The following is an 18,128-nucleotide window of genomic DNA, read 5'->3' on the forward strand; positions in this document are numbered from 1 at the left end:
TTTTATACATAATTTTTAATTAAAAAATAGTATACATTATCCAAACTCCACAAGTGGTGATTTATGGCCTATTTGGTTTGAGTAAAAAAGTAGCGTATTTTGTATTTATTTTCAATTTTTTGTGGGACCCAGTACTCAAAAACTTGTTTCACTTTGTATTTGTATTCAATTTTCATTTTTATAAAAAAAAGGATTTGAATACAAAAATTAATTATAACTTTTTGGTGTTTTTATTTTCTTGAAAATGAATACAGTAGTATTTTCATAAAAAAATCAATTCTATAGGTCCTACTATCACTAACTTGTCACATCAAAAAACACACACTCTCTCTCTCTCTCTCTCTCTCTCTCTCTCTCTCTCTATATATATATATATATATATTTGTTGGTGGTTGTCATAAAAAAAAAGTGAAGGGGAAGACAAAACAAAAAATGATATCAAATAGAAAAATAGATGAAAACAAAAAATAAGTACAATATTTGAGTATAGAAAATGAGTATAAAAAATGAAAATAGAAAATAAATACAACCTTAACACGAACCAAACAAGCCCTAAAGCCACCATATATGAATCTAAGGGCTTATATAGGTTGAAATTCGTATTTGTGTGTCTTGTCGACTTATAAATATTCAATTATGTAGGTTGACACAAACACTCACGTTTATTAATTGTATTGGGATCTTTTAACTCTAACGCGATTTGTTTATTAAACATATTTACATAACACAACTCGCATAGACCATTTAATAATATTTTTTGTGCTTCTCTGTTGTGGAAATACAAGTCTTGTTAAGTTTGACATGACCCATTTGATAAATAGGGTCATGCAGTTAGGTTAATACATTTTTTTTTACAAATGACTTTTAGCAATTTTCGTATTTTATAGAATGTGTATCTACTATCTACTCTAGGAATACAACTAGATTCCAAACAAAGCCACCAACAAATATAATATAATTATAAAAATATATTTTGAAGGAAAAATGAATAAAAGTGACATTAAGTTAATTTTTTTTTGCTGCTGAATGTGACATTTAAGTTAAATTGCTAACATTAGAAAGTACCAACTAATTAAAAAATAAAAAAGAATTATAAAGGCTCTTCACCTTAACCGTTACTTTTCTATAATGTTTATATTATATATATATATATATATATTTTTTGATATAAGATAGAATTCTACTCTAACCTAATCTAAGTATATATGTGTGTGAAGCTCTTTCTTAGAGACTTGAACCCGGCATTTGTCCCACACTCTACAAACACTTAAACTTATAGAGTGACCATCTTACTAAAAATATGTAATAATATATTATATTATATTTTTGAGTCGTGTTAGATATTGCCGCGGAAGCACTTATGAATTATGATCCTCTTGCGTTATGATTAAAAATAAAATGGTTGAGAGGCAACGTTGAGTGAGATAGTGTCCTTCCAAAATCAGAAAAAAGCTGCACTGACCCACAACAACTACAGACTTGCTATACAGATCATCATTTTTTGCCACTTTCTATAAAGGCAACATACACTTCCCACATTCCTTGGGTCCATAAAATTTTTGTTTGTTCTGTTTTTATATATATATATATATATAAAATGAAAAAAAAATCTGGAAAAAATAAAAGTCAGGGCGCGGAGCTCTTAATGTAGAATTAGATAGAAAATCAAAGACAAAAACATATTGCAAAAGCAAACGAACCTCATTCGCTCCCCGAAGGCCCAAGCCCCAATCCCGGTAGATAGATCTATCTATCTATCAATCCATATTATATCTTTGGATTTATTCTTCATATCTCTCTCTGAGTCTGAAATTTAAAATCCAAAATTCGCAACCATGTTTTCCAGCAGCAAGATCAAATCCGTCGATTTTTACAGGTCCGTCAGATCTCTCTCTCTCTCTCTCTCCCCACATTTCTCTCTCTTTTTGTTGTATTTGTAGCTTTATACGTATCCGCATACGTATCTTTGATGCGAATTGGATCGGATGTGATACCGGTTATTTTTTTTTGTAGATTGAGATTGATTCGGTTTTGGTTTTTGTGAATGAGCTTGAATGTGTGATTCTATAGATAGGTTATGGAATTTAAATCAAATTGATTGCTGGAGTTTTGTGAAGAACAATTTGAAGAGGGTAAATTTGAATACACATTTAACTCAGAGTGAGATTTTAGCTCAAAATTGGTATCTAGATCATCATCCTCTAGTGAGATCAAGGTTGAGGGTAAGGTCGTGTGTTCAAGACTATGTAACTTATATTCAAAAAAAGGAGTCACAAAGCTCTCATTTCTGCGGGGTTTGTGTGAGGCGATTCGTAGGGAGCCTTACCCCCAAACTGTTTCCCAAATTCAAACCTGCAACACACGGTCAGCCAATCCATCACACCGAGCCCGACCTCTTAATTTAACACCCCCCAAAAGATAGAACTTATAATGCATTATGAGAAGAAGAAGAAGAAGTGGTACTGTATTGGAGAATTAGGTACATTTTGGTGGTTATATGAAAAAATGGTGATGTGGAGAGGAAATAAGAAGATGGGTATGACATAAAAAGTTCATATAAAGAGTGGGGCTGTAGTTTTTTTTTTTTTCTTCCTCCTTTATAAGTAATAGATTTCACTCGAAAAAGAATTATACGAGGGATCATTCCACCGGGTTGTAGCATTTTTGTTTTGGAGTAAATGAGATAGGAAGTATTATCATAACAGCATGAGAAATATACAGGGTCTAGGAAGTCAGTAAAGTCTAGAATTTGGAAGTATATTTCCCATTGCTACAGATCAATTTTATAATTTTGTATGGGCACTGAAGATCTTTTCCATTTTTTACTTTGGGGGGCAGGGGGTTGCAGAAGTCAGTGACGTCCAGAGTTTGGGCACTGAATAATTTTTTTTTTTTTTTTTTGGGTGGGGGAGGAGTGGGGGAATAGGGAAGGAGTACATCATCTTAGCGAACTAAGCAAGTAAATTTATACAAATGTAACAAATATAGAATAGAGATGGAGATTAATTAAAACATTTCTCTTTAAAGTTTTCCTATTGGTATCAGAAAATAGATCTAGATGAAAAGATGAAGAATGAGACCATTGGAAAAAACTATCCCCTACTTTCTATTTATCAAAAGAAATGAGAAGATGAGCGCAACTCCTGGCTCTTTTTTTCCTTCTCTTTTTTCTTATGTTTGATAAACTGCAGCAAAGAAAATGTTTGGTATATGCTATTTCCTGTGTGAATAATAATGGTATATTTATGGATGTATTATGCCACTTATTCTTTTTCGTCTGCAGGAAAATCCCAAGAGATTTGACAGAGGCATCATTATCAGGTGCAGGATTATCCATAGTAGCGGCGCTGGCCATGATGTTTTTATTTGGAATGGTAGGTACCTTTTTACCTTCTTATCTGGTTATTCAAAACTTGATATGGAGATAATTTATTATCCTTTGCATTTTAAGGTTGATAATTTGTCCTATTTTATTTGGATGTATCAAGCTATTGGTCTTAATAAATGGAGAGATTTTTGAAAGTTTTTTTCATCTTCATTTTTTTCTAAAGATTTTAATTTTAAATTTTACCACTTCTATACATTCTTGGGATTCATTAACTTCCTAGATGGTAGTACACCTATGTTTGCCATTTTTTTTTTTTTGCTTTTAGTGCTAACTTTTGTTTCTTGATGTGAATCACAATGTTCATTTTACAGGAATTGAATAACTATTTGACTTTCAGCACATCTACGACTGTTATTGTTGACAAGAGTTCTGATGGGGACTTCTTACGCATTGATTTTAATATCAGGTAGAGTCTATGGCACTAGTTGATGTTTTTTAGTTGGCAGGTTGAGTTTTGTGGCATTAGTTGGTTGTGAAATTGTTTCAAGTCATCTTTGAGATTATAGATATGTGCATGTATATTTTACAAACACATACACTGTAATTCTGATGTTGGCATTATAAATTTTTTTTTTTTTTTTTTTCCTGAGTCTATTGCTGAAAAATGACACATCCTTTTGCATGAGTGTCTAGTTTAATCCTATGGTTGGGACTCAGGATTAATTGGCTAGTGCTAACAGTGTGATTTAGTTTATTCCTTGATTTGTTGGATTGTTGTTGATGACAATATAGGGTTCATGCGAGCAAGTTTTTCAAAACAAAAGAAGGCATTTTTTTACCTCTTTTTTTTTTTTTGCTTAAAAGAATGCATTTCTTACTTGGATGTGAACATTGAGTTATCTGTTGATTGCTAGAAGATGATTATACATAAATATGTGTATTCCTATGTATGTATGTATGTATGTATATGTACACGTACATGTCTTAACCAAAGTAGTCAAAGGTGAAAGGTGACCTTAAGGTGCCAAGGCCTTGTATAGCCCAAGGCATGAGGCGGCAAAAAGGCACTAACCATGACTGAAGTGAGGTGCCACATGCTAAATATAGTGATTATACTTTAAATCATATGTATCTAATGTATTGAAATATTATAATCTGTGTTGCATAAAACATTAGGTCCATTAATTGATTTCAAAATAGGCTTAACACAGTTTAGGCTCTATTAATAATTCTTTTTTTTTTTAAAGGAAAAAAGAATTTAAAAAAAAAGCTACTGTAAATTAATTTAACATGGTCTGTTAATATTAATAATCAAATAGTCTATTAATAATTCTAACGAGTCTTACAACAAGCTTTTGTAAATTAGTTAATTTCATAATAGGTTTTGTAGCAAGCTTCTACATAAAAAAAAGAAAAAAAAGAGAAGAGAACTATCAAAGCTAAAAGCCCAAAAGACTATTTGATTGAAATTAAAAAAAAAAAAAAAAAACTGATGAGGAAATAAAGAGGTAAAATAGAGAAAGGAAGAGGGAGGGGGGGGGGGGGGAGATGAAATAGAGCTACCCGAGAGGAGAGGGAAAAAATAAAGACATTAGCACCCCTCACCTCGCCCGGGCACCTAGGAGAGTACCCGTCTCGCCTTTTACTACCATGGTCTTAACTCAGTGTTGGTAAAAGTGCGCTTAAGCGCAAAGCCCCCAAGGCTCCAACGTTTTTTCTCTCTAAAGTGAGGCGCATTCAAAGAAGTGCACTTTAAAGCGCACTTGTTTGCACTTTTTCAAAAAGCTCAAAGCGCATTTTTTTTTTGCATTTTTTTATTTATTTATATTTTCAAAAAAAAAAAAAAAAACAAAACTGAATTAAAACTAATGCTCACAGTGCTTTAGTCAACTCAGCCTAATATAGCATTTAGGTTGGGCGGCTTTATTTGGTAGGTTGACAAAGGCAAGATCTGTCACTGATGCTGTTGATTCAACCTGCAATTGTTTTTGTGGTCGTCAGTGACAGAGAGTTTGAGTAGTGTAGTCTCTGGTGACAGGGAGTTTCCAGTGGTGAAATTGGAAGGTGGCCAGAATACCAATACTAATGCTCACATTGCTTTGATACCATAGGAACTCAAAAATTGCGGATATGTTTACTAAACCCTTATGTAAAACTAGATTGGATTTATTATGTAACAAGTTTGGATTATATGATATGTATAATCTAGCTTGAGGGGGAGTGTCATGAGTAGTATTTACATGTTAAGGGTAGATTAATGATTATGTACTCAAGTCTTTAGTATAAATACTAATAATGTGTGTTTGGGTAAATTACTTAACCCTAAGCACACTAACCGACGCTCACAACAATATATATATATATATATATATATATATATATATATAGAGAGAGAGAGAGAGAGAGAGAGAGATAGAGAGAGAGAGAGAGAGAGAGTATTGATATTATAAGTGCATGTGCCATGAATTTAAAGATGTCTAAGTCACATAGAAAAAATAAAAATAATAAAGATGTCTAAGTATTGACAGGTGAGGCTAAGGTAGTTGTTGGTGATATTTCTGCAATTGATCGAGTTTTTAATCACTAATCAATAGAAGGTTCCTGTTATTTGCTGCAAATGATGTTATTGTATCTCTTGTCTTTCATTTAGTCTTTTGGTGCTTCATTCTTCGATATATACACCTACATATATGAGTAATCTTTCTCACATATTTACTTGGTTGACTAATTTCTTCTCAGTTATCTTGTAGTTTTCCTGCCCTCTCATGTGAATTTGCATCCGTAGACCTGAGTGATATCTTGGGAACAGTAAGTTTCTATTTTCCAAATTGTTTCATAGATTACTTTTACAAAACGAAAGTCATTGCTTATGGTTGAGAATTGGTTTTTAATAATCTAATCAAGATGTGATTGTCACTCTATCTTGTTATCATTCAACTTTTTTCTCTTCAATCTTTTAATACACATTTGTATACCTTGGACATTCTGTATGTGTAATCCTTTTGGAAAAGAAAGCAGGCATTTTTCTTATTTCACCAAGCAAAAAGTATGAAGAAATTTGAGTATGTAATTATTATTCATATGAAAAACTGATGTAGGGGCATTATATGTTGTTAGCACCAATTCTGTATTGAAGTAATGAAGAATTTTGAAAGTTGACACAAGTATGAGGAAAGTTGTCAAGGACAGGAGCTTAGCACTCTTCATAGTACTTGTCTATTTCTAGTTGCAATAGGGGATTACAAAAATGCTGTTCCCTACTCAACATCAGCTAACTTGAATCAAAATAAAGTAATGAGTATTGCACCAAATTGATTTCACCTCTGGTTCCAAATATAGTTTCACTTTAAACCTTCCTTTTTTTGGGGGGTGGGGGTGTTAAAGGTTGGTGGTGCTTGATGTTTAAAATCATGTATACTCCATGCGTAATTCTCTTTTCAGGGATGTCTCCTGTTTCCTTGGGTTACATTACACCCTTTTTGTGTTATTGCTCCTTTTGGGTACTGATTGATTCTTTTAAGAATATTTGCCACCCTTCACTCATTTATGTGCTCAATTGTTATTTTTATTTATTCTTTCATTTTTCAAATTATAGTTTGGTCTGATTATGTGATATTTTACTTTCAGAACAGGTTGAATATAACAAAGACAATTCGCAAATTTTCTATAGACCATAATTTAAAACCCACAGGCTCTGAGTTTCACTCAGGACCAATTCCACATGACATTAAGCACGGGGAGGAATTTGATGAAGAACCTGTTGAAGGTTCTGTTGATCTGACAGCTCAAAATTTTGATAGATATTCTCATATGTAAGTGGATCATTTCTGACTTTCAGACCTGTAGTTTATTGTTTTTTTAATTCTGATTATTGAAGATTTTCCTTGTAATGTAATAACTATGGTGGTGCCTTCACTTGGTTTGTGCTAAACATCTTTGCAGGCATCCAATTTTGGTTGTCAATTTTTTTGCTCCTTGGTGCTACTGGAGCAATCGCCTGGTAAGTTTATTATCGTCATTAATTTATCATTGGACATCTTGGCAATTTTTTGTTATGACTTCACTGGTGCTTAATTCAGCAGTTTCTGCCTAATTGGTTCTACTTTGTAGACTCCAATCCATCACTGAGAATTTTTGTTGCGGAGATGAATTTTCTGATCAATCATCTTGTAAAGTAGTCCATATATTTTGTATGATATACATCAATTTGAAATGATGAATTATCACTGCATTACACATCTTTGAAAAAGAATATGTCTATGATGCATTGCCAAGGAATCTAGAGCTCAATTCATGTTGCATTTAGTAAACTAGTCGCAATATTAATGGTGGAGCCATGGAGGACTGGGAATCCCATTTCTTTTAGCAGTTCGTTTTGAAGGACTGATTCCTCAAATTGTTTGCTTTGTGTAAACCATATTCCCTTTTTTTGATAAGTGGGTGTGTGGCCCCAAGGGGAGGGGTAGGAGAGATTCAATCTATTAAGCTCAGCTTCATGAGGCGTAGGTGGGGTTACCATATTCCCTATGATTTTGGCAAACAAAAGGTCACAGAGAGTCCATTCTAGGTAATTAGCTGACATCTGTTTAAGAGCGGTGGTGTGAAAAAATTTCACCCTTTCTTACATCCAATCTTACAGTACTGCTTACAAAGGACTGACTTACATCAGATATACTTTAGCAGTCACTAAAATATTTGATTTGTAGGTGACAGGCTGAAGGAATAGGAAAAACTGAAAAAGAGGGGCCGAACTTTATTCAGCTCCCCCAACTAACTTCTATGAGGCAACATAAAATGATTATAAATTTCCAGCTACCTCTCTATTTGAATAATTGCTTTGTGTATGTCAACTTTGGATGAGTTCAAGCAATAAAGAGGGGAAGAACATTTGCAACTTGCCAGTTTCTGTAAATAATGGTTTACATATATCAGACTTTTTGGACACTTGTTAGTTGTATGTTGTTTCTGGATTACTTTCACCTTAAATTTCCCCATAGAAGCTTGTCTTGCTCTCATTTGCTATGTTGATCTCTCTGGAGTCTGGACGCATGGGTCGGCATTTTTGTACTTGGCATTATTATGTTATAAAAGGTTCAAAATCCTTCTCAAATGTGAACAATGTCATTTGTCATATGAATTTTTTAATTCTTGGGTTTATTTTCATTGAAATTTCAATTTTTCAAAAAAAATCATTTGTGGTGTGTCAATCTTCTTCTTGCTGTCTACTAGTTGAATAACTAAATGGTTAGAATTGATTAATATATTTATATTAATTCTTGCTATCTTTAATAGATGCTTGTCTTTTATTTTCTCTTTCTGTTCAGAAACCAGCATGGGATAAGGCGGCCAAAATAATCAGAGAAAGGTAAATCACTTTCCAGCTTATATTTTTCCTGTGCTTGTAATGAATTTTGTGTCTAATGTACTTTATCATATCATCTGTGACATTGATGTGTAGCCTTATTTTCACTCTGCAACTCAGAATCTCACATGAATACTTGTTTATTTAGATATGACCCAGAGTTGGATGGGCGGATTCTTTTGGGAAAGGTAGATTGCACTCAAGAACCTGACTTGTGTAGAAGGTACTTCCTAGATTTATGTTTTATTGTTTCCAGGTTTCATTGCTGTTGTGGATCTAATTTCAGGTTCAATTTTCTATTAATCTCTTTGCCCCATATGTTTCATTAATTTTATGTAAAAATCTAAAATTCATATATGACCCCAGTTTCTCAGACCAATAAAACAGGGGATTTATTTGAATGATTGGATACTGATCCTTACAGAATCAGTTTTAATTCGCATGTTGGTGATCATTCAGAGTGGAGAAGAAAATCTGAAAGGAAGATGTCCCACTACAAAGAGATTCACTTAGGCAACAGTTTGATAAAATTTATATTTGAATGAGAAGTTTGCTGGATGGGGCTGCATACTATTATGAGCATAACATTTGATAGCTTTGCTACCAAATTTTAAGTTTTTTTATTAATAACAAGGCTTCTAGGAATAATTATTTCAGTATTCTTCTTTTGAAAATACTTGTGATGGTTTTATGAATAGAGTTGTATGGTCTGATAGAAAAAATAGTGGTGACTTTCACATAACTTGTGTTCTAGTATTATGTTGGATTACCTCTTGGCAGAAAAAAAATAAAAGAAAAATAAAAACAAAAGAACCTTATTTCCTTCAGTTAGTTTCTTGCTATTTTTTCCTTTTCCTAACTTCACCTTCATTATTCAGGAATCACATACAAGGTTATCCATCTATTCGCATTTTTCGTAAAGGAAGTGATCTTAGGTAAATAATTTATCTTTTGTTTATGCATACCATCCTTGTCAACAGATGTTGAGTATTTTTATAGCTTGCATAACTTTGGACATGTAATCTTTGTGCTTTAAACTATTGAACATATTTTTATCATATGCTTTATATTTACATTCATTTTGCATTCGATCCATAAAATGTTCATCATTTTTATCTTCATCTAATTGCCTCTGCATGTCTATGTGGTTCTATGGAAGATCAATTGTAATTGTTATGTATGCTATTAAGAATCAGCTGGTTCTAATTTATAATTCTAATGCCTCAGTCTTGCTTTGCATTGTTCACCAGCATATTTTACTTATTCCACAAGTGTATGTGGTCTATATGTTATATAGTAGTACCGTCAAAGTTTAAAAGTTTTCAACATGATGTTTGAGAGTTCTTAAAAGAATGGAATGGAAAATATAGAATGAATAAATATCATAAAGAATGAACAGGAAAGGAAGGGGAAGGAAAGGAATATGGTGTATTTTTACTAGTGTGTTTGGGAGTGTATAAAAGAAGGAATGGATTGGAAAGGAATATATAGATTTACGATTATTCTCTTCACTTTTTACTTGTCTTTTCTCAGTTGAGGAAAATTGATATTTCACCAACATTTCATGGAAGGAATGTGTTTTTCCCACTTTTGGGAGGAATACTTAGGAGGGGGTGGAATATCCCTAAAAATTGATACCATTCCCTTACCCACTCCCAAACAAGTTGTAAGGATGTTTGTGGTATGATTATTGACACAACTGGTTGTATACCATTAAGGGGTTTGCAGTGTTTGCTTTCCCTTTTGAGTAAATGTTTTTTCTCATAAAAACAGGTCCACTGTTTCTGTTGCCTAGTTCATTTATTTATTTCTTTAAACTATTGTCACTGTTGCATCATTTTGATTCTTGTATGAGGTCTCATATGGAAACAACTTTTTTCCTTCTAAAAAAGATAAATGCTCCAATCTTCCTGTCCTCTGCAGTTCAATCTTTCTTATTATTTGTCTTTTGTCTGTATCAGGAATGACCATGGACACCATGACCATGAATCTTACTATGGAGATCGAGATGTAGATAGCTTGGTTAAGGTATAGAAGCAATTAAGTTGCTATAGGATCACATGCATCCAAGTTTAAGTTTGACATTTCTAGTGAATAACCATTAAGAGTACAACATGGCCTGATTTTAAGTTTCTGCCCTTGGCAGACAATGGAAGACTTGGTTGCACCCATTCCTGTGGAATCTCATAAGATGGCTTTGGATGATAAGTCAAATATGACACAAAATACCAAAAGACCGGCACCATCAACAGGAGGCTGTAGAATCGAGGGATACGTGCGGGTGAAGAAGGTAATATCCTATCCTCCAAAAAAAAAAAAAAAGAAAAAAAAAAAGAAGGTAACTTCCTATAAAAATGAAAATATATGGAAGTATTGCTTTGATATTTTAGGTGACCATTAGGGAACTGTTATTGCCAAAGAGCCATTTAGTTGCTTAGTTTTCAGATGTGAGCTTGCTTTTAGTTTTAGATGCTTGACATTCTTTAATTTGTGCTACAAACAACTACATAACTTTGGCAATAATAATGCAGCAGTTATAGCTTAAGCAGTTATAGTTATTATCTTTTTGTTCTCACAATATTTCGGCCTTTAGACCCTGCAAATTGAACCCAAAGGGAAACACACTTTTTATTTGGGTGTTCAGTTTCAAACAAAAGCTGTCTTGTTCTCTGCAGGTTCCAGGAAACCTTATCTTCTCAGCTCGTTCAGGAGCCCATTCTTTCGATTCTACTCAAATGAATATGTCACATGTCATATCCCATCTTTCATTTGGTCGGAAGATTGCACCTAGGGCGATGTCTGATGTGAAGCGCTTGATACCTTATATTGGTGGAAGCCATGACAGGTTAAATGGGCGATCATTTATTAATCACCGGGATTTAGGTGGAAATGTTACAGTAAGTTTGTAAAGTTTATGTGATCTTTACTACTTTATTTAATTTAATTTCTCTTCTCTAATGTTCTTCACATGCCCAGTCATCTGAATGTAATTGTTTTAATTAACTGCTTATGTGAAAGAAATCAGCATTGTTTGGTTCTAGGATTTTTTCAAGGACCAGAACCAGATTGAATCCATTTGTCCCGTATATTTTGTCAGAAATACTGAAATACTCATTATAGTTAATTCTTGCTGAATGAGGTAGATAATATTTGACTTGGGCTCCCCTCATCTAGCAGAAATTAGATCACAAGAGATTCATTCCTGTCAGTAACCACAAGGCCCCAAACTACTCTTTTTAATTGGCCTCCTGAGTGAATGAGAATTAAATGAGCTGTGGGATTTTGAATGTGAATAATGTTTTGATGTTTGAGCACTATATATAGACATGCATGAATCAGATTATTTCACTTGCAGATAGAGCATTATGTTCAAATTGTTAAAACGGAGGTGATGGTAAAAGGGCCTCATAAGTTAGTTGAGGAGTATGAGTACACAGCCCACAGCAGTTTGGCGGAAAGCGTATACATACCTGTTGCAAAATTCCATTTTGAGCTTTCTCCGATGCAGGTTTAGTAACAAACTACATAGTATTCATTTATTAATTATTTATCCCCCAGTTCTCATCTTCCATATATATGTATTTTGTCTTCTTCTTTGTCAGGTTTTAATAACTGAGAATCCGAAGTCATTTTCACATTTTCTCACAAATGTCTGTGCTATTATTGGAGGTGTTTTCACGGTTGGTATCTTACTCTCTCTCTCTCTATATATATATATATATTTTTTTTTTTTTCAACTTTTAAGATCTTATTGCTTGCTATTGTTAACTACTGTTCATTTGCGTGTTTCAGGTTGCTGGAATTTTGGATTCCATTCTGCACAACACTTTTAGACTGATGAAGAAAGTAGAATTAGGAAAAATTTTTTGATAGATAGGTGAAATCTTTAAGCCTATAAAAAATTCTTATTTTCTCAGACTACCATTTACTAGTGAGGATTCTTTGCAATCTATTATATTATAAATATATGTAATGAAGAAAGAAACTCTTTAATTGTTCGCCATTATAGTTACTATTAGAGGAAATTATTTGGAAAAAGAAATCTGAGGTTTCTGGTTGTAATGTTTTGCCTCCATTTTATTTGTCCTTTTGATTAAATAAATTATTGGATAGTAGGATTGTTAAATGAGCTATAGACGTGGAAATTGAAAAAAAAAAATTATCTCATGAGATTGTCTCATAAATGAGGTGTTGTATATCCTTATGTTACAAAATACCATCTCATGATAATGATCTTATGAATTATGATACCATTTTATGAGATACCCTCGTAGAATTGGGGGATGATCATTATCATGTCACCCGAAGAAAAAAAGAGAGGATATGTTAAATTCCACCTGCATATTATTTTCCTCTATTGAAAATGAACATAAAAAAACAGAAATTTTGGATAGATTTTGTGGGTGGACATAATAGCACAAAAAAAATTGCACTAATATGTGTTGAGTGGGTGTGTAAACCTAGGTTAAATGACTAGGTAGACCTTTATTAGGTATGTACTAGGTAGACCTAGGTTAAATGACTTAACTAGTGGAGTGGGGGTGTACGTGGTGTGGTGCGATCGGTGTAGTAGTGAGGTGCACAGAGAGGACCCCAACGGAATGGTGCGATCGTTGTAGTCAGATGCCCAGAGAGGACCTCAAAGGAATGAAGATCAATTGTAAAACCTAATCACATCAAACTTGAATGAATTTCAATCAACATGACCAGTCGACCACACCATGATAGCCATAGGGAAAGTGGATATGGGATCTCATAGGGAAAGTGGATATGGGATCTCATATACAACGAAAGTTATTGTTTAAACATCATAATACGTATTTTTACATATTTTTTCACTTACACGTATTTGCATAAAACTTAAACAACGTTACTAAAAATCTCTTATCAAATGAGTCCCTAGAATCCCGAAAACTCAACCACATCATACCCAAGCAAGCTTCGATTGACACTACTAGTGCACACGGTGGTTTGCAATACCTCATTGCCCAACCCCACAGTCTATCATCAGGCTCTCATGAAGGCTTAGTCCCCACCATCAGGCCTTACCAACAATTGAAATTGAAGCTACCTTGAAGATGAAGCAAGAAGAGAATGAGAAGATGTGAGAGGAAGAAAGAGAGAAATGGTATTTTGATTGATCCGAGATAAGAATGGAGAAATAAGTTACAGATATATACCTTTTGTGCAATGTAGTTTTTATCGAAATTCTGAAACTGCTCTGGTCGACCTGCAGTTATCTTAAAAATCACCAATCATCAACCTGTGCACACCAGCTCGGCTCAAGTCAAGATCATCGGTTTGAACAACCCTATTAACTAGCCATTTTGGGATATAGTGTAGATGAGAGTAGCACTTGGAATCTTGGATAATGATAAATGATATCTTTGTGCTTTAATCACTTTATATATACGGTTTCAAATGAAGTCTTTTTTTTTTTCTTCCATCGATAAAAAGCCCCAGAATCAGAGAAAGAGACAAAAAACAAGAACAATTAACACGAAATTCGTGTATCCACACAGTATAAAAATTCATTTATTCCTTATTTACGAACATCAATAATGGTGAAATTACAAGCACCCCAAATAGCATATCATTGGCAGCTTGCTTATTTCAACTGTATAACAAACCATTCCACCTTTGAAAACCCAGTTGAAACCTACTGAGTTCAAGGTACGAAAAACAATGGGGGTAAAAAAATAAAAGAAAGAAAAAAAGAAAAGAAAAAGAAAACCAACTCAATCATTCAAACATTATACTTTAGAGTTAAGAAATAAAGAGATGAAGCAGTGAATGCTCCAAGGGTAGTGACAGAACTAATGAAGATTGAAGAAGCTCCACTTGGAGGAGGAGGAGGAGGAGTTTCACTGACAGGAGCTGGAGTCTCCTCACCGGTAGGTGGTGGTGACGGAGACTCCTCACCGGCAGGTGCTGGAGATGGTATTATATCTGTTGAGCCTGAAGGTGGAGGAGATGTGGTTGTGTTAGTATCCTGAGAGCGGTTGCTTCTATCTGCCAATACAATAACCACCATCTTTTCATTTTTTTGACAGTTGTCTTTGTTGCCACTTATGAAGTAGAAAGGCCCAGATTGAGGCAACTGGACAACAGTGTGGCCATCAGTGTATTTTTGCTGATATGAGTCAGTGTTGCAATTGGTGTAGCTGTCCTGGTTTACTTGAAGCACCGAGTCTTGGTCGGGTTGGTAGTTAAAAACTGCAAGTGTGACAGAGTTGTACTTAAAAGTTAATTCAAGTAATTTAAAATAATATATCATTTGCTAATTAATTCAATACTTAGATTCCATTTGTTTTGATAGGGAAAAAAAGAAATCCAAGATTGATCATATATCCTTGATTCATGCCTAATCAAGAACCTCATAGGTCAAATTTTCTTGTATTTGTATATAAAAATATTGTACAGACATTTTTGTACTGAGAAAATGGTGCATTGAACAAGCAATAATTTATGTTAAAATGAAGACAGCTTGGGAATGATAACAACTTACGAAGAGAGTCTCCGATTTGAAATCGGTTATTTTCTGCCCATTGGTTGAAGTGCACATCATTGGGACTTGGAGTAGCCCAGCCCTTTGAGCCTCCAACAGTGAACTGAGTTGCAGCTCCCTTCTGCACCAACAGCATGAGACAAAATAGCCCCACTGCATACAATACTTTGTTTTGAGGATTGAGTCTAAAAATAGTGTTAGCCATTGTAAAGGAACAAATGGGTGATTAGATGTGGAAAAGGTTTTTATTTCAGCCAAAAACTGAGATCTCAAATTCAGGTGGAGCTAAAGGTGTGGCAAGAATGGTGTCAGGGTCGAGGTTTTTGTAGGCCAAGCTGCGTAGAACTTTACAAGCTGTGGCATTGAAGCTTTTGCAACTTTTTCTTATTCTCACTTCTTTGGATGACTTAACTCCTAGTGCAAAGCATTTGTGCGACTTTATAATAAGAGCTAGGTTGTTCTCTTCACTTTCGGAGCTTTTGTATAACTTGGCTTGTGGGTTTATACTTTGCTTGAACATTATCAAGAATATTCATGTCTTGTGCTCTCGGTTAATCTAATGACATCTTATGAACATCCATGCAAGCTATGCCTGTCTTCACATGACATGAATAGTTTCCATCTTGAGCTTCTTTTCTTTCTTCTCACAAAGATGTTTAAAAAGTTTAAACTTTAAAGTTGTGGCAGATCCAATTTGCAGCATAAATGGATCAAAGTAATTTTACGAGAAGGCTGACTTGTAGGGAATAATATGCAGATAACTTTTTTGTTGTTGTTAATAATATGCAGATAACTTTAGCAATGTCATTCCTCTTGTTTTGTATCAATCTAAGTTATATTAGTGATTTTGATGAGCCCTATTTACAACTAATCTTTTTAGCTAATTGTTAGTGGACACATATTGTTGCACACAATACACATAAATTATTTTTTGAATTGAAATCATGACTAAATTGTGTGTACACTGCCCAATCCTTTTTAAGGAATAGTGCAAATCTGCCTAACACTTTCCTCATGTTGTCACGCTTTAACCTTTTGGAATTTATTTTTGGGACTTGGATTAATGGGTTTCAGGGGTTGAGTTAATAGACCAAATTTTGGACCTAATTAAAAGGCCTATATGCTAGCTCTTTAATCGTAGAATGTTAAAAATTTTATTTTGATAAGGTTATTGCTATAGGTGTGGACGTGTGGTTGTATTTTCTCAGTGTTTAAATAGTGTCTTCTTCCTTTTTTTTTTTTTTTTAGAGAGTTGTTTTCTTCATTATTAATGGTGGGTTTAGCAACTAAAAGCTTTGGGGTTAGTAACTTAAGGTTTAGGTTTAACAATTTGAGCTACTGGAGCTGCATCAATCTTAACATTGAGAGTAATTGGAGTTCTTTGGTTTAGGGCCTGTTGAGGAGTTCTAAGATAGAAGAATAGGTTGTTCAAACTGTGTTTTGGTGTGATAGCTGGTGAGGTAAGTGACATATATGTAATTGATATATACTTTTTTTTTTCTTGCGCGCGCGCGCGCACACACACATATATATATATATATATATTGTTTTATTGCTCAAGAATTATTTGAAACTAACGGCTAATCCATGTGATACAAAATTTTATTTTTGGAACAAATGTTAAAATGTCTAGATTTAATTTCTCAATTTAAAATTTTATAAGCTGAATTATTCTACATATTTGGTAACAGGTGCACTTTAAAGAATGCTCATTTAAAAAAACAAATTGTTTATATATTGGTTATACATGGAAATAGTTATGTGTCAGTGTAACTCTTGTGATATTTTATTTTATATAGTTACATATGTTTGACTCATAGGTCAAATGAGGAATAAGACCAAATGATAGTGCATTCAATTATTCAAATATTTTTACAGACAATTGATGTACACATAAGACATGTAACAATATCTTGACATAAAAATAGGCTATTGTTTTTTTTTTTTTATTTTAAATTCTTTTGAGAGATAATTATATTATGCTATTAACTCCTAATCCAATTACAAGACCCTTGATTTCTCAAAAATAAAAAGTTACAAGGCCCTTGAAAAGCATTTATATTATAAATTCAATGATAAAATACTATTTTGGTCCCTAAATTTTATCAAAAGTTTTTCTTTTCATCCTCAAAATTTTTGAAAAGTTCTTCTTCCATCCTTAAACTTTGAAAATAGCATTTTTTAACATTTAAAGACAAAAAAAAGATGAAAAAAAAAAGTTTTTTCAATATTTTAGAGATGAAAAAGAACATTTTTAAAGTTTAAGGATGAAAGTAAAACATTTTCAATAGTTTAGGCGTAAAAAACAAATTGTTCTATAGTTTAGAGATAGAAATTAATAAATCTACTTTAAACTTAACCTCTTGCCACTTGTTTTACTATTAAGACTGATGGAAAATATATGCATGTACAACAAACAAGAAAGTGGACTCCTACTGTCCTACGCTTAAAGTTAAAAGACAAAGGTGACCCTACTTCATATTTTTTTTTGTTTCCTGCGAAAATCTAATGGCCAAACCCAGGACCAAAAAAACAAATCTCAAAACAAATCGCATTTCGAACAAAAGCCAAAAAAAAAAAAAAAAATCACATACGCATCAATGAAAGCATAAAAAAAAGAAGAAAAAAAAGCCAAGAATCCAAGGGCACATACATATATATTTTTTCCACTAAAAGAAGAATGGAATGAACACCTTTGAGTGAAGGCACGCCTTAAATAATCAATCGGAACAACATCTACCACAGTCAAAAGGGTTGATCCACGCGCATTAGATAGCGAAATTAAATTTGAAGGCCAAAAATATGACTTTTATAGCTAGGTTTATATTGTACTAAAAATGTAAATTTACATTATAGACACACAAAATATGTATAATGTTATACATATTTACAAAAAAAGTACAATATAGGTAAACTTTACATATACTGTA

At 33.3% G+C, this 18,128-nt stretch overlaps 2 protein-coding genes across 2 annotated transcripts; one reads left to right on the forward strand and one right to left on the reverse strand.

The window, feature by feature from the left end:
- Window positions 1-1,602: 1,602 nt before the first annotated feature.
- LOC142640809 (protein disulfide-isomerase 5-4-like) lies at window positions 1,603-12,752 on the forward strand. The gene is made up of 15 exons (XM_075815081.1): window positions 1,603-1,876; window positions 3,284-3,374; window positions 3,700-3,794; window positions 6,079-6,136; window positions 6,956-7,140; window positions 7,271-7,328; window positions 8,653-8,693; window positions 8,839-8,913; window positions 9,569-9,625; window positions 10,652-10,718; window positions 10,837-10,980; window positions 11,366-11,587; window positions 12,046-12,198; window positions 12,293-12,370; window positions 12,483-12,752. The coding sequence occupies exons 1-15, from the start codon at window positions 1,836-1,838 to the stop codon at window positions 12,558-12,560; spliced, it is 1,443 nt and encodes a 480-aa protein (XP_075671196.1). The 5' UTR covers window positions 1,603-1,835; the 3' UTR covers window positions 12,561-12,752.
- Window positions 12,753-14,184: 1,432 nt separating this feature from the next.
- On the reverse strand, window positions 14,185-15,505 carry LOC142637928 (early nodulin-like protein 9). Its single transcript, XM_075811906.1, has 2 exons — window positions 15,199-15,505; window positions 14,185-14,906 (listed from the first exon to the last, which is right to left on the reverse strand). Exons 1-2 carry the CDS (start codon window positions 15,401-15,403, stop codon window positions 14,437-14,439), a joined length of 675 nt encoding a protein of 224 aa, XP_075668021.1. The 5' UTR covers window positions 15,404-15,505; the 3' UTR covers window positions 14,185-14,436.
- Between the last annotated feature and the right edge of the window lie 2,623 nt (window positions 15,506-18,128).

This window comes from Castanea sativa, chromosome 6 (genome assembly GCF_040712315.1).
Source record: "Castanea sativa cultivar Marrone di Chiusa Pesio chromosome 6, ASM4071231v1".
NCBI lineage: Eukaryota > Viridiplantae > Streptophyta > Magnoliopsida > Fagales > Fagaceae > Castanea > Castanea sativa.

Coding starts and splice junctions, on each gene's coding strand:
- LOC142640809 (XM_075815081.1), top strand. CDS start 1,836: ATGTTTTCCAGCAGCAAGATCAAATCCGTCGATTTTTACAG. Junction 6,137..6,955: donor TGAGTGATATCTTGGGAACA/GTAAGTTTCTAT, acceptor TTTTACTTTCAG/AACAGGTTGAATATAACAAA. Junction 7,329..8,652: donor GCTACTGGAGCAATCGCCTG/GTAAGTTTATTA, acceptor CTTTCTGTTCAG/AAACCAGCATGGGATAAGGC.
- LOC142637928 (XM_075811906.1), bottom strand. CDS start 15,403: ATGGCTAACACTATTTTTAGACTCAATCCTCAAAACAAAGTATTGTAT. Junction 14,907..15,198: donor TCAAATCGGAGACTCTCTTC/GTAAGTTGTTAT, acceptor TCACACTTGCAG/TTTTTAACTACCAACCCGAC.